At 36.9% G+C, this 16,401-nt stretch overlaps 1 protein-coding gene across 1 annotated transcript; it reads right to left on the reverse strand.

Moving 5' to 3' along the window:
* Nucleotides 1–1,818: 1,818 nt before the first annotated feature.
* LOC113874168 lies at nt 1,819–2,590 on the reverse strand. The gene is made up of 2 exons (XM_027512390.1): nt 2,261–2,590; nt 1,819–1,887 (listed from the first exon to the last, which is right to left on the reverse strand). Exons 1-2 carry the CDS (start codon nt 2,588–2,590, stop codon nt 1,819–1,821), a joined length of 399 nt encoding a protein of 132 aa, XP_027368191.1.
* Between the last annotated feature and the right edge of the window lie 13,811 nt (nt 2,591–16,401).

The raw sequence follows: 16,401 nt of genomic DNA on the forward strand, positions 1-16,401 counted from the left end.
AAGTTCAAAATTAGGAAAGAGCACTGCACGTGTTCGCTATGGCTTTTTGAAGAGTGAACACTCTAGAGGCTTCACCCTGGGGGCTGTGCTAAAGTGCTTGGGCGTGTTTACTATGACAAATAAGAGTGAACATGCACATCACCTTGGGCTTACATGCAATGAAAGTAATCACTATCAACTGTGAGAGTGCTCACCATAGAGAGTGAATATGCAGGTTAAAGCTGAAAGTGATTACTTTTGTTCAGGAAAGTGATTACTTTCAGGATGATCTTTTGTTTTCTTACCAAAGTGATTACCTTAAGCCTGAAAAATATTTACCATCCTACTGCATGATGAATCCACATTTTATTAGATTTTTACTTGTCATTTTGATGGTTCTTAATAGAAAAAGTAAACTTAGGAATTGTAAATAACATAAAAACATCATTTTGGTCAATTTATCATAGGTTTCTTAATTTTTGGTTAAATTACATTGATTTGCATAGATATAGTTTGCAATTTTGATAATTTGAATAATTATGCAAGAGTTTCTAGACTTATTCCATGGTTTTTTAGCATTTGAGAAAGTTTGAGGTGAAAGTGATAACTTCAGCAAGCTAGTTCCAAAAAGGTAGACTAGAGTGATCACTATGAACCCATAATGATAACTCCAGAAAGGCCAAAAAGTACAAGGCTTGCACGTAGCTACTATGGAACCATAGTAGACACTCTGGAGTAGCCAAAGTTATCACCCGATGACAAAGTGACAACTCCAGAGAGGCCAAAAACACAGGACCTGCGTGTAAACACTATGGAGCGAGAGTAACCACTTTGGGGCGTTGCGCGTTATCACTATGAAGCCAAAGTAACAACTCCAGAGAGACCCAAATCAATGGTCTTGCGCGTAACCACTATGGAGTGCGTGAAACACTATGGAACGTTGCGCGTTATCACTATGAAATCATAGTAGTCACTTTGGGCGAAAATTTCTGCATTATAAATAGGAATTGAAAAATTAGGGTACGCGACTTTTGACATTTCTTTAGATTCCTTTGCCACTTTTGGAGCATTTTGCAGAGCTTAGGATCCTTAGGTGAGAGCCAAGGCTAATCTTAGGGTTTGATTTGCAATTTCCTTTCATTGCCCTTTAATTCTTGCATTATGATGTTGATTTCCCTTTGTTTCCATCTTGAATTTATAAGACCCATTCCTATGGAGAGGGCTAAACTTTCTTGTAATCCTTAGTGAGTTCATGGGTTCTTGAATCCCTGGGTATGAATGTGAATATAATTCCCTTTCTCTCATGAATTTACATTTCCCAACTCTTTGAATTGAATTAATGGTTGAATGAGGGAGACATTGCTTAATTAACCCTAATTCATTTTAATGAAATTCTTAACTTAGTTTGCTTAATCCTAAATTAATTTCTAAGGTAGCGTTATCTTGGGGATGAGAGATTGGAGCCCATGTAAATTGCTTAATTTGTATGGGATTTTAAGGTTAATTCTTGCTTTTTGAGTTACCCTAATTCAGAGGAAGAGGAAAAGTATTGAATCTTGAGAGGGATAAGGATAGAATTGCATGAACAAACTAAGGATTGCATATTTCATTGATTGGATTCATTAATTTCATCACTTGCCTTTACATTAAAATTGGAATTACACAAAACCCCCTTGTTTTAATTACTTTATAGTAAATGTTCACAACATATTCAATGTATGTTACAAACCAAAGTCATTGGAGACAACCTAGGCTTGCACCCTAGATACTACAAACTTTTTTTGCATATTTTGATGAAGGTTGACGACAAATCTTTTTGCAAAACGAAATGAAAACTTATCATTCATCACTGCATCCAAACTTCCTTGACTTTGTGCAGCATTTATCCCCTATAATCACAATTTTACCCTGCAAAAATGAGAATTATGCAGAAAAACCGTGTCAAATGTTGAGGCAAAGCGCATAAAGTGATGTTTAAGTAAAATTAGAAAGGCTCAAATGTAAGACCAACATTTATTGCAGAAAAATAACTAAAATTCTAAAGAACATTGTGAGTTGCCTCTCACACAACGCTTCTTTAACGTCATTAGCTTGACGTATAAAGTGAATTACTCAGGCCATATGTTGTAGAGAGATTTGTGCATGGTGAGTGCAGTTCAATCTCCTCAACTTCCTCCAAGGTAACTGAATTTTGCGAGAATGGCTTAAACCGGTGTCCATTCACCATAAAGCTTTTGCTAGTGGAGTCACTTATGATTTTCATTGCACCATGGGAAAATACCTTTGTAACAGTGAAGGGTCCAAGCCACCTTAATTTAAGCTTTCTGGGCATGAGTTTGAGGCGAGAATTGAACAAGAGGACCTTTTGACCAACGTAGAACTCTTTGCTTGAAATCTTCTTGTCATGGTATTGTTTAGTCTTTTCCTTGTAAATTCTAGAGTTCTCATATGCCTCAAGATGTAGCTCTTCCAACTCTTGCAGTTGCAATTTCCTCTGCTCTCCAGTTGAGTCATAATGGATGTTGCACGTCTTTATTGCCCAGTAGGCTTTGTGTTCCACCTCAACTGGTAAGTGGCAGGCTTTTTCATAGACTACCTTGTATGGTGACATTCCCAAGGGTGTCTTAAACGCAATTCTATGTGCCCACGAGGCATCATTAAGCCTGCGGCTCCAGTCTTTTCTATGGGGCTGCACTACTTTCTCAAGTATTTTCTTGATTTCCTTATTAGAGAGCTCAGCCTGCCCATTTGTCTGTGGGTGATAGGCAGTGGAAACTTTGTGCACAACTCCATATTTCTTCAACAAGACTTCCATAGTCCTATTGCAGAAGTGACTTCTTTGATCACTAATGATGGCTTTAGGGATTCCAAAGCTACAAAACAAGTTGCTACGGACAAAATCTGCAACAACTCTAGCATCATTAGTCCTGGTGGTCTTAGCTTCCACCCATTTTGAGACATAATCAACAGTAAGAAGTATATAAAGAAAATCAAAAGAGGAAGGGAATGGTCCCATAAAATCAATACCCCAGACATCAAAGATGTCACAGTACAGGATGGGTTGCTGGGGCATCTCTTGTCTCCAGGTAATTACTTCGCCCGCTCTTTGGTATCTTTTACAGGTGGAATATGCTTGCCATGAATCCTTGAAAATGAAAGGCCAATACAGTTCTGCATCCAATACTTTTCTTGCAATCCTCTAGGGTCCTTGATGACCTCTTACAACTGAGGCATGACAGAACTGTAGTATGGATGTGATCTCTTTATCAGGAACACATCTTCTAATGACTTGGTCACATTAGAATTTTCATAAATAAGGGTCATCCCAAACATAGTGTTTGACATTACTCCTTATCTTATCCTTTTTTGGCTTTTGGTGCACCTGCTAGAAAAACTCCTACAACAAGAAAATTAACAATGTCAACGTACCAGGGTGCCTGTGAAGTATACAACTCTAAGAGTTGTTCATCAGGAAAGTCATCTAAAATTGGAATATGGTTAGGAACTCCCTCTATCTTGCTCAGGTGGTCAGCTACCAAATTTTGAGTTATGCTTCCATCCCTGATCTCCAGATCAAACTCTTGAAGTAGGAACATCCATTATAAGCCTAGGTTTAGAATTTGTCTTTTTTAACAAATAATTCAAAGCAGAGTGATCAGTAAAAACCACAACTTTTGACCCTAGTAGATATGATCTAAACTTGTCCAATGCAAATACTATGGCCAATAGTTCTTTTTCGGTTGTGGTGTAATTACACTGTGTAGGATCTAAGGTTCTAAAGGCATAATAGATTATGTGAGGAAACTTACTAACCCTCTAAGTCAACGTAGCCCCCGCTGCAAAATTGGATGCATCACACATCAATTCGAATGGTTTGGTCGATTTTGGGGGTTGGATGATGGGTGTGGTGGTTAAGGCTTCCTTAAGCATATTAAATGCTTCCTTTCATTTTTCATCAAAATTGAACTCAGCCTCTTTTTGCAACAGCTTGGAAAGGGGAATGACAATCTTGGAGAAATTCTGGATGAATTTCCTGTAGAACCCTGCATGGCCAAGAAAAGCACAAACCTCTAGAACACAAGAGGGGTAAGGCAATTGTGCAATAACATCAAGTTTTGCAGGATCTACTTCAATTCCCTTTTCAGAAATGATATGGCCTAATACTACACCTTGCTCTACCATGAAATGACATTTTTCAAAATTTAGTACAAGGTTAGTATCAATACATCTTTTCAAATTTTTTTCTAAATTAACCAAGCATGCAGAAAAAAGATGGGCCATACACAGTGAAATCGTCCATAAAGACTTCTATGCAATGCTCCACTAAATCAAAGAAAATACTAAGCATGCATCTTTGAAATGTGCCTAGAGCATTGCACAAGCCAAAGGGCATTCTCCTATAGGAAAAAGTGCCAAAAGGACATGTAAAAGTGATTTTTTCCTGGTCTTCAGGTGCTATGCAAATTTGAAAATAACCGAAAAAACCATTAAGAAAACAATAGTGAGACTTACCAGCCAACCTCTCCAGCATCTGATCAATGAAAGGCAATGAGAAGTGATCCTTCCGGGTCGCTTGGTTAAGCCTCTTGTAGTCTATGCAGACACTCCAACTATTCTGGACTCTAGTGGGTATCAACTCATCTTTTTCATTCTTCACCACAGTGAGTCCAAATTTCTTTGTGACCACTTGGACCGGGTTGACCCACGTGCTATCTAATATAGGGTAGATAATCTCAGCTTGCAACAACTTGGTGACTTCCTTCTTAACTACATCTAAAATGATGGGATTCACCCTCCTCTGAGGCTGCCTCACTGGCTTAGCACCCTCCTCCAATAATATTCTGTGCATAAAAAGAGAGGGGCTGATTCCAAGAATATCAGCAAAGGTCTAGCCTATAGCTTTCTTGTGCCTCCTTATCACTTCTAGGAGTTTCTCCTCTTGATCAATATTCAACTTGATGGAGATTATCACTAGGAGCTTGTCATTTGCCTCTAGATAGGCATATTTCAGATGCTCTGAGAATGTTTTCAGCTCTAGTGTGGGAGATTGCTCCACAGATGGAAGTTACTTGGCACTTTCAGTAGAAGAAATTTCTGCAACATTCAAGTTAAAGGGGTTAGATTCACTTGTACTTGCTGAATTCAAAACATCACATTCTTCCCCTATTGATTTCCTAATTTACTCAATACCAGAAGTTCCATAATTTATATTCAAAAAGTCTGAAATACAATTATCACATACAGAAAAATTATTACAGTATTCACAAATGAAATTGTCTATAAAATCAGAAAAATTAAGAGCAAAATCCTCTTCTAAAAATTCAGAAAATTGGTCATCTATTAAATCATCCAACAAATTAATTTGAAAAACAGAGTGTTCTTCCAACGGATGCTTCATGGCGTCCAGAATGTTGAGGCGCACAATACTGTTCCCAAACTCCATAGTGAGCGTCCCAACATGCACATCAATTTTCGTTCTTGCGGTCTTCAAGAACGGTCTTCCCAAAATGATTGATGCAGCACCCTTCATTGATTCCCCCTCTTGCATGTCTAAAATGTAAAAGTTGGCTGGGAAGATGAGATCATTCACTTTGACTAGTACATCTTCAACAATCCAAGCGGGGTTTGTTATGATTATGTTGGCTAATTGAATAACCACACCTGTAGGCTGCAGAGGGCCAAGAGACAGTGAAGTAAAAATGGACAATGGCATGACGTTTATAGATGCTCCTAAATCTAACATGGCATTCTCAATCCTATTATTACCAATAATGCATGGGATAGTGAATGTTCCTGGGTCCTTACATTTCTCAAGCATTGTGGACATTTGTTTCTCAAAGAGCGCATAAACATTTCTACCTATATTTACCTTCTCATTACCTTTAAGATGCCTCCTGTGGGTACATAGGTCTTTCAAGAACTTGGCGTACTTGGGTATTTGCTTGATTGCATCTAGTAGAGGTATGTTCACCTCTACCTTCCTGAAGGTCTCTAAAATCTCTTTCTCAGCCTCTTCAATCTTTTTGCTTGGCTGGATAACTCTCTGAGGAAATGGGAGAAGAAATGTCGTTTCAATATTGTCTGCCACCTTTGGTTGGACAGATATAGGTTCTGGTTATTCTTGAATCTCTTCCTTTCTATTTTGACCAACTGTAGCAAGAGCACAGCTTGGGTCTTCTTTCTCTTTGGTCACTGTGGGCTCTTTCATCACTTTTCTAGACCTCAAAGTGATTGCACTCACATTCTTTGGGTTTGCTACTATTTGTGCAGGGAGGTTTCCTGAACCTTGAGATTGCATCTGGTTCAGAGATGAGGCTAGTTATCCCATTTGATTCTCTAAAGTCTTGATACTAGCCTCAGTTCTTAGCTGGAAAGTGATGTTGTTCATGGTCAATTGCTTCATGAGCTCCTCCAGTGATGGTTAATTTTTCTGAGATGCACTTGGTTGTGAAGAAGATGGTTGGTGATGGTGCTGGGCTTGTTGCGGTGGGTGTTGGGATGGATGGGATCTATTTGGGCCAACATGATATGCTTGATATTGAGTGTCTTATTGCTGGTTGTGCTGTTGAGAATTGTTCCCCCATCTTAAATTTGAATGGTTCCTCCAAGTTATATCTATTGGAAGGTAGATCCCAACTGGGCTGCTGTTGCAAATTTAGAAAAGGAAATTTATTAGTATAAATATTTGCAGCATAAGCCTGAGGATTACCTTCTAGAGTATTAGACTCTTGCAGCGTAGGACAGTTATCAGTGTAATGGTCTGTAGCGGAACAAATGCCACACAACATGGCTGGAATAGGTGGTGGAGGAGGTGAAGATGCAGTAGCACTCTTTTGCATGGAAGCCAATTGCTTCACCATGGATGCCAATTCATCAAGCTTGTGTTCTATCTTGCGAAACTCAGCAACTTGAACTTTACTCACATTTCTGGTAACACAAGAATTTTGCCTTGCTGCAAATTGTTGTGAGTTGGCAGACATATTCTCAATCAAATTCCGGGCTGCAACTGGAGTCTTGTCAAACAATGCCCCTCCACTTGCAGCGTCTATCATGCTTCGGTCCATAGGGTGCAGTCCCTCATAAAAGTATTGTATCAACAATTGATCACTAATTTGGTGGTGAGGGCAGTTGGCACATAATCTCTTGAATCTTTCCCAATATTCGTAAAGGGTTTCTCTTTCAAACTGCCTTATCCTACAGATTCCCTTTCTTATGGATGCAGCTCTTGATGCTGGGAAAAATTTGTCCAGAAAAAGTCTCTTCAAGTTGTCCCAACTAGCAATATATCCAGGAGGGAGATCGTAGAGCCAATCCTTGGCTGCATCCATCAGAGAGAACGGGAAAGCCTTTAATTTGACATGCTCCTCAGGCACACTTTGTGGCCTCATGGTTGAACAAACAATGTGGAACTCCTTGAGGTGCTTGTGTGAATCTTCACCTGCAGGGCCATGAAATCTAGGTAACAAGTGTATTAGTCCAGTTTTTAGAACAAAAGGAGCATCAATGTCAGGATATTGTATGCATAAAGTTTGATATGTTACATCTAGTGTAACAAGTTCCTTTAATGTTCTCTCATTGTTAGCGATATTTTCAAATTCAGGTTCTAAAGAATGAGGTGATGAATAAATAGATGAAAGAGATGAAGGTTTCTCAAAATATTCAGAATTATGTCTATGCAATCTAATGCTACTATGAAATGTCCTATCAATCTCTGGGTCAAGTGGATACAAGTCTCTAGGATTCGATCTGGTCATGCACTAGAAACTAACTACAAGGAATGAAAAGAAGTAAGGTAAATGAAACAGCAACAATACAGAAAAATTCATATGATAATTATGCAGAAAACTAGTGTCTATGTGCAATAAAATGAAGCATTAACACTAGACAGCAAAATAGAAAGAAGTTGCAAACATATGGCACAAAAATATGCAACACACTAGCACAAATTCTACAGAATTATACAGCAAAAATAGAATAAAGTGCAGGAAAATTAAAAATAGAACACTAAAACAGAGCAACTAACAAGTTCAATGCAAAATTAACACCAAAGTCCCCGGCAATGGCGCCAATTTGATGAACGGAATATTTTCACGTTTTGCATAAAGATTTGTCGTCAACCTTAATCAAAATATGTAGAAAAATTTATGTTGTCTAGGATGCAAGCCTAGGTTGTCTCCAATGACTTTGGTTTGTAACATCCATTGAACATATAAACATTTACTATGAAAGCAATTAAAACAATGGGGTTTTGTAATATTGATTGTTAATATATATATATATATATATATACATAATATGTGGATAAAGATGTAAGTATGAATGTGAATATGACTATAGAGATAGCCATATAGCATGGTTGAAATGTGATTGGATTGAATTGATTAAATATATAGGCTAAGTGTGAACAGTAGGAGTGTTTTGTAACACCTTATATTTTTTTCCTCAATATACGATAAATTTTCATAAATATTTAAATGGTAAAGTAAATGTTCTTTCAAAAAATTTCTAATAAGAAAGAAACGATGAAATGATATAAGGTTCATAAAAGTTCTTTAGAAAAACAAAGATTCTAAAATTTTCATCAGCAACGAAAAGAAATAGTAGTTTTACAACTGTTTCAAAAGAATGCTATAGAACTGAAAATATTCATTACATAACTCAAAATAACTAAGTCCTATAGCAGTTCTCATCTATCCATGCATTGTGAGCCTGGTACTATTCATCCTGGTTTCCTGAAAAATGTTGTGTAAGGGTGAGTCTCTACCCTACCACTCATACATTACACATATTTATCACAAAACACATCTTATCACGATTAAAGAAAACATCATGGCATTACATATCACAGTGTCATATAAAGCATATTGTCATCTCAACACATATTACATTCCACAGATTCACAATTTCTTTTACTTTTATCCGCGCTTACTGCACCCTGTGGCCACAGTTATCCGATGCCTCTATCCCGAGGTCTTACACATCCATGTAAATAGTCACCGGATGGCCCAATGCAATACGGATACAACGCATGCAATAGATGGCCCCTTAGCAAAGGTAATGGTCAGGAGTCAAGTCGCGAAACGAGTGTGTGGCCATGTGGTGCATTCGAACATAATATTTCGTGCACAATCCCAAATGTCACTCACCACCCTACATTTCCCCAAGATATACCATATCGTCTCCATCTTCCACTCCCCCAATGTATCTCTATAACTATTTACATCATATCCTTTTTCATCTTATACTCTTTTGAGTATATTCACATGTTCACATATGCCATTTATCATATACATCAAACCATGGCATATTCACAATACACATCATTTTTACATGAAACACAATATAGTCAAACATGAAACATCCATCTCATTGTATATTTCATATCACAAAATCATAAAATCATATCAAACATCCTCAATATACCTTATCATGCCCTATTTGAAGATAATATCACATTTTCGCTATGTATTCATTATAAAATCACATAAACAGCCAATTATTCTCACTTTTCACCGATTATTTCTCATAAAACAAGGATTATTCCACATATAATCACATACATGACAAGATCCATGAGAATACAAGTAATAAACATAACAAAATGATAAAGTAGAGCCCCCTTGCCTCAAAATAGAGCTTTTACAAAGATTTAACTGAAGATTTGAACTCTAGAACGAAGTATTTCCTAAGAACATCATGAACATCTATAAGAAGAAGAAGAAGAAGAGAAACGAACGGTAAATCTAACTTCAAACTTAGAGAAACTTACTTGAAATCTTTTAGATCAGACGTAGAATCACAAATTTGAAGAAAAATCTAAGTTTAGGAGGTTTAGTATGAGAGAAAATGGTGAGATATAGCCTTAGAACCTTTGAGAACCTTAAATAGGAGTGAAGAAATGAAAATTTCATGTGAAACCTCCTTTTTATAGAAAATTTTTGAAATTTACTGTTCACCGCCGGAATTACTGTTCATTGCCAGAAACACTGTTCATGCCGAAAACACCGTTCGCGGTAACTGTTCACGCCAGAAACACTGTGTACATGTACTGTACACGGACTGTACGCGGATGTGACGTCAGCCATGACGTCATGCTAATGTCATTGATGACGTTATCGTTACTGTACATAGGCGGTTTCACTGTTCATACGCAGTTTACTGTTCATTGACACTGTTCATTGGCAGTTTTACTGTTCATTTTTTTTTTAATAAATATAAATTCTATCCAAATCTATTCCAATTATACTTTAACAAACCTCAGTTTATTTAAATCAAAATACAGGATGTTACATGTTCTCGCTGTAGCAAAAAGGCACTGGGCAATGAATTTAAAATAATTTTGTTCTTGATGAATTCATATTTTATTGAATTTTTACTTGTCTTTTTAGTGTCCATTGTAGAAAAAGTAGACTTAGGAAGTGTAAATAACATAGAAATATCATTTTGGTCAAATATCATAAGTTTCTTAATTTTTGGTTAATTTACATTGATTTACATAGATATAACTTGCAATTTGGATCATTTGAATAATTGTGGAAGAATTTCTAGACTTATTCCATGGAGTTTTAGCCTTTGAGAAAATTTGAGTTGAAAATGACCACTTTTAGAAGTGATAGTGGGCACTACAGCAAGCTAGATCCAGAGTGCAGCCCAAAGTGATCACTTTTAGAGTGACAGTGGACACTACAAAGACCCCAGACTGAAGAAGGTCTGCGCGTAGCTACTTTGAAACCCATAGTGACAACTACAACAAGTGCCAAATTGATCCAGCGCTGCGCGTAGCCACAGTATGCCAGAAATGAGTTTTTGTAGCGCTAAACCACTTTGTAACTATATATTTATAGAGCAGTTCTTTGTTAACCGCTCTCAGAACTATACTTTTGAGAGCGGTTCTCTATTAACCGCTCTCTAAAGTCACACATTAGAGAACTGTTCTCTATTAATCGCTCTCAAAACTATACTTTTGAGAGAGGTTTTTTATTAACCGCTCTCTAAAGTCATTAAAGTTATTTATAAATGAAACACGTTCAACGCATTTCTTCTTCCTAACTAACAAAATTGGTCTCTTTTATTGTAAGTTTTGTTCGTTTTCTTTGCTCTCTTATGTTCTCTTCATCTTTTTCTGTTACCTTGCTCTCTTCGTCTTCTCTCGCTAACAAATTAGTTTTTTTTTTCACGTCTGTAGGTACCTCTTCATTTTCTGTTGGCCTGCTCTCTTCATCTTCTCTGCGCTAACAATTAGTTTTTTTTCATATCTGTAGGTACTCCTTCATTCTTTGTTAGCCTGCTTTGTTCATATTTTCTGCGCTAACAAATTAGTTTTTTTTTTCACATCTGTAGGTACTTCTTCATTCTCTCTTTCTTTCTTTTTTCTCTCTATTAACGTTAAAAATCATCCTACTAATTTGTTCTTTTTTGTTTTTTTTTTCTGTTTGGTTCATGTAGATGTGGACTGTTTGGTTAACACCAAACATATAAACTCAAGATTCAATTTTGATTTGTGATAAAAATGAAGAAAACTCACAAAAAAATCAATTCCAAATTTTGATGTAAATGTAATAATAAATTAATTTTACTTTGCAACAGAAAACTCAAAAAGAAACCAATTTCAAATTTCAGATTCGCGGTCTACATTTATACTTTGGAGAGCAGTTCCACGCGGAACCGCTCTTCAATCTTAACTTTTAAGTCTTAAATATAAAACATCAGATAGCGCAAGATTTTAGAGCAGTTCTAAACGCTTTCTAATTTAAAATGGAATCGCTCTCAGATCTTCATTCTGGCATAGTGCCACTTTCAAACCTTAGTAGCTATGCGTGCTGTGTGTAGTCACTTTCAGATTCCATAGTGACAATTTTAGAGAGGAATAACAGGACTAGGATGCTGTGCGTAGCTACTATGAGCTACTATGGCTTTCATAGTAGCTACTACTTCACTATAAATAGATTTTTAGAAATTAGGGTTAGAGAGTTTTTTGCACTGAGATATTTTTGCCATTTTAGAAACACTTGTAGAGCTTAGGTCAGCTTTAGGTGACAACCAAGGCCCTAACCTAGGGTTTGATTCACATTTTCTCTTTACTTTTCTTTAATTTTTACATTCATGTCATGGAATTCTCTTTGTTTTCATCTTGTATTTGTGAGACCCATCCTCATGGAGGGCTAAATCCTTTGTAATCCTTAGTGAGTTCACTTAGATTCTTGAATTCTTGGGTTATTAGTGTTAATACAATTCCTTTTCCTTCATGAATTTCTTTTCCCCAATCCTTTGAATTGAATTAATGGTTGAATGAGGGGGACATTACTTAATTGACCCTAATTTGTTTTAATGAGATTCTTAACTTAGGTTGCTTAATTCTGAGTTAATTGCTAAGGTTGCGTAATCTTGGGAAAAAGGGGTAGGAGTCCATTGAATTTGCTTAAATTTACGTGGGGTTTTCAGATTAATTCTCGCTTATTGAATTGATCTAATTCAAAGGAAGAGGAAGAGTGTTAAATGTTGAGAGGAATAGGGATAGAACCACGTGAATGAACTAAGGATTGCTACACATTATTGATTGAATTTTACCATTTTGTTCCTTGCTCTTTTTATTGAATCTGGAAATCAAACAAACCCCCCTTTTTAATTGCTCTCATAATAAATGTTTGTAACATGTTTAATGCATATTTTCAACCAAAGTCATTGGAGACAACCTAGGCTTGCATCTTAGACTACATAAAATTTCTGCATATTTGATGAGGATTTAAGATAAATCTTTATGCAAATCTGAGCGATCATCAAATTGGAGCTGTTGCCGAGGACTTTGGTGTTAATTTTGCATTGAATTTGTCAAACAGTCTGTTTTAGCGTTCTGTTTTTAAATTTTCTGCACCTTGAATATTTTGGCATTGCTATAGCTTCTTAATAGATAGAATAGTTCTACAACTTTTGATTATTAATTTCTGCATTTTTAACTTCATCATTTTGCACCTCTAAATTTTCTGCTTAGTGCTCTGCTTTTGCTGCATAATTTTGCAGGCATAATTTTGCAGAATTCTGTAGAATTTGTTGACTTTGTGCTACGTTTTTCTTGCAATTAATTGTAGTTTCTTTCTGGTTCTTGTTGCTTAGCATCTTTGGTTTATTTTATTACACGTAGACATTATTTTTTTGCGTAATTGCTATCTGCATTTTCCTGCATTTCTATTATTTCATTTAGTTTACTTCTTTCACATTTCTCACAGTAGTTTCTAATGCATGACCAGATCAAATCCTAGAGACTTGTATCCACCTGATCCAGAGATTGATAGGACATTTCATAGTAACGTTAGAACACATAGGCATGATTCCAAAAATTTTGAGGAACCTTCATCTTCTTTATCTATCTACTCATCACTGCATTCTTTAGATTTTGAATTGAACCAAATTACTAATATTGAAAGAAAATTAAAGGAACTGGCTGCACTTGACGTAACTTATCACACTTTATGCATATAGTATCCTGACGTTGATGCCCCTTTTGTTCTTATGATCGGACTAATACACTTATTGCCTAGATTCCATGGCCTTGCAGCTGAAGATCCACACAAGCACCTCAAGGAATTCCACATAGTTTGTTCTACCATGAGGCCACAAGGTGTACTTGAAGAGCATGTCAAATTGAAAGCCTTCCCTTTTTCTCTAATGGATGCAGCCAAATATTGGCTTTACTATCTCTCTCCTGGATCTATTATCAGTTGGGATAACTTGAAAAGGTTTATCTTGGATAAATTTTTCCCAGCATCTAAAGCTGCATCTATAAGGAAGGAAATTTGTGGGATAAGACAACTTAAAAAAGAAATCCTCTATGAATATTGGGAAAGATTCAAGAGATTGTGTGCCAGCTACCCTCACCATCAAATTAGTGATCAATTGTTGATTCAATATTTTTATGAGGGACTGGACCTTATGAATAGGAGCATGATAGACGCTGCAAGTGGAGGGGGGTTGGTAGACAAGACTTCAGTTGTAGCCCACAATTTGATTAAGAACATGGTTGCCAATTCCCAACAATTTGCAACAAGGCAAAACTCTTGTGTTACCAGAAGTGTAAGCGAAATACAAGTTGCTGAACCCAGTAGGCTGGAACACAAGCTTGATGAATTAGCATCAATGGTAAAGCAATTGGCTTCCAGGCAGAAAAGTGCTGCTGCATCTTCACCTCCTCCACCATGCATTCCATCCATAATATGTGGCATTTGTTCAGCTATAGACCATTAGACTTATAGCTGCCCTACATTGCAAGAGTTTGACACTCTAGAAGGTAATCCTTAAGCTTATGCTACAAATATTTATACTAATAAGTTTCCCTTTCAAAATTCGCAGCAACAGCCTAATTAGGATCTATCTTCCAATAGATACAACTCAGGCTAGAGGAACCATCCAAATTTGAGATGAGGGAACAACTCTCAACAGCAAAACCAACAACAAGGCAATCGGTATCAAAGACATCATTGTAATATCCCTAATTTCGGTTAGCATGGCATGGATTGTTGGTTATTCATTAGTGACTCTTTGCTTCATTTTCTTTGCTTTAGTTTAGTTCTTGCTACGCATTAAGATGTTTTCTAATAACTAATTATTTTTTTTTCCTTATAAATTTTTGTGATTAATTGTTGAATCGTATTGTGTCCTTTGCTTGCATAATTATTTCTCTTAGGGTATGTTTAGTTATTTTCGTATATACATACCTATAAAATCATGTGATGAATTACCTTGAGCAACCCTAGGATAGTACGACAAATTTTGGAATACAGATGACCATTGATTTGGATGGGTGGGCCCTGCCTTACTGATCACGTGATTAATATTATTACAAATTGTTATTGCTAATGTTACCCCCTTAATTCATTTTATTTGTTTATGTGGCATGGTTATATTTTTATTTTATTAATTTAAAGGTAATTATTCGTGTGACCCTTGCCCTCCCTAGTCTCTTACATTAATTACCCACGTGACTCTAGTCAAGATATGCATGAGTCTTTTTCCCTAATGTCATACACCCTAGGTTCACCATTCAATGAGGCATTATCACACCATATTTCACGTGTGAATAAGAAGGGAATTAGAAGAGACACCTTAATGACATTCGAAATACCCTCTCTCTCTTAATTAGGGCAACCGAATTTTGTTTAATGCATGTGAGGAAAGAGAGAATTGGTTTTAATGACCAAAATCCTGACCTTAATGAATGCATTTAATGCAATATTCAAATTCCTAATTACTCTAAATGAATACAGTCGCCACCCATGAACTGTTACACCCTGCGTGATAATCATTTGAGATTCCCTCATTAATGGTGTAATCGAGAATCAAAAAATTTGGAGTCCCAATCCCTTCCCAAAGTGTGAATTTTTCCTATTCTCATGTCCTTAATTAAAGTTGGTCAATTTGGTTTAATTTAGCATTCATTCCCATGGCCATTTATTGAGGAATCCCTCATGCTTAATCACACCCTCGAAAAACCCTTCACCTAGCCGTTAAAGGCGCCATAATTGCCTTAATTGCCTCCCACTTATTTTCAACCTCTTGAGAAAAGGAATAGACACACACTCCAATTCCCTCCCCCCAAATGATTGGAACCGCCAACTGCATTGAAGAAGTAACAAATCAATGTGGGAAGTCACCCTATAGTGCATTTAAAACCCTAAAATCGTGCATGATATTAAATGCATATTCCTTCTTTAATTGCATTACATTCATATTTATTCATTATGAAATTTATGTGCGCACACTACCCCAAAGGAGGCGCCACCCTTCATGAGCAATTCAGTGAGACATTTTGCATGCCCATTCCCTCCTTCAATGACTCAAACCGTGCCCACCATTAAACTTCCATTTAATTGTTGTAATCCTCATTTCTTGAGGAGACCTTTCACTTGCACGACTATGTTGGAGGCACTACTCTTTCACTAGCCACTCAATGGACGCAACCCTTTCAAATTCGTGGGACACGAAGAGTTTGAACCCATTTCCCTCCACAAATAAACCCTAGCCGCCAACCTATATTAATTGCTCGCTCTTGCCTAGGCCAACCCACCACTCGGTTACTCCACCATGATGATTAATTGTGGAAACGTGTGGAGCATTGATTGTTTACTTCTTTTGCACTATGTGCATTTAATGTTCTTAATGGGATGTTTCACCTACACCAGAGCACCAGGGGGTACGACCGTTCCAAGGGGAAGGCAAAAGGTTGTGTCACTTCACTTAACCTAACCCTAAAGCCCTCCTTATGCAGCTCTTGACCGCCAGCCCCTGGAAGATGAATGGACAGAGGCTCTATACTTACACTATATAAGGACCCTCCTTATTCTCACGCGCCCTTTTCCCTCTCTTTCATTCCAAAATGCTCTCAACCTCATTACTACTTCTCTTTCTCAACATCTTTTCACACTCACACTA

The sequence above is a fragment of the Abrus precatorius genome, unplaced genomic scaffold (assembly GCF_003935025.1).
Source record: "Abrus precatorius isolate BTA unplaced genomic scaffold, Abrus_2018 Scaffold8, whole genome shotgun sequence".
NCBI classification, from domain to species: Eukaryota; Viridiplantae; Streptophyta; class Magnoliopsida; order Fabales; family Fabaceae; genus Abrus; species Abrus precatorius.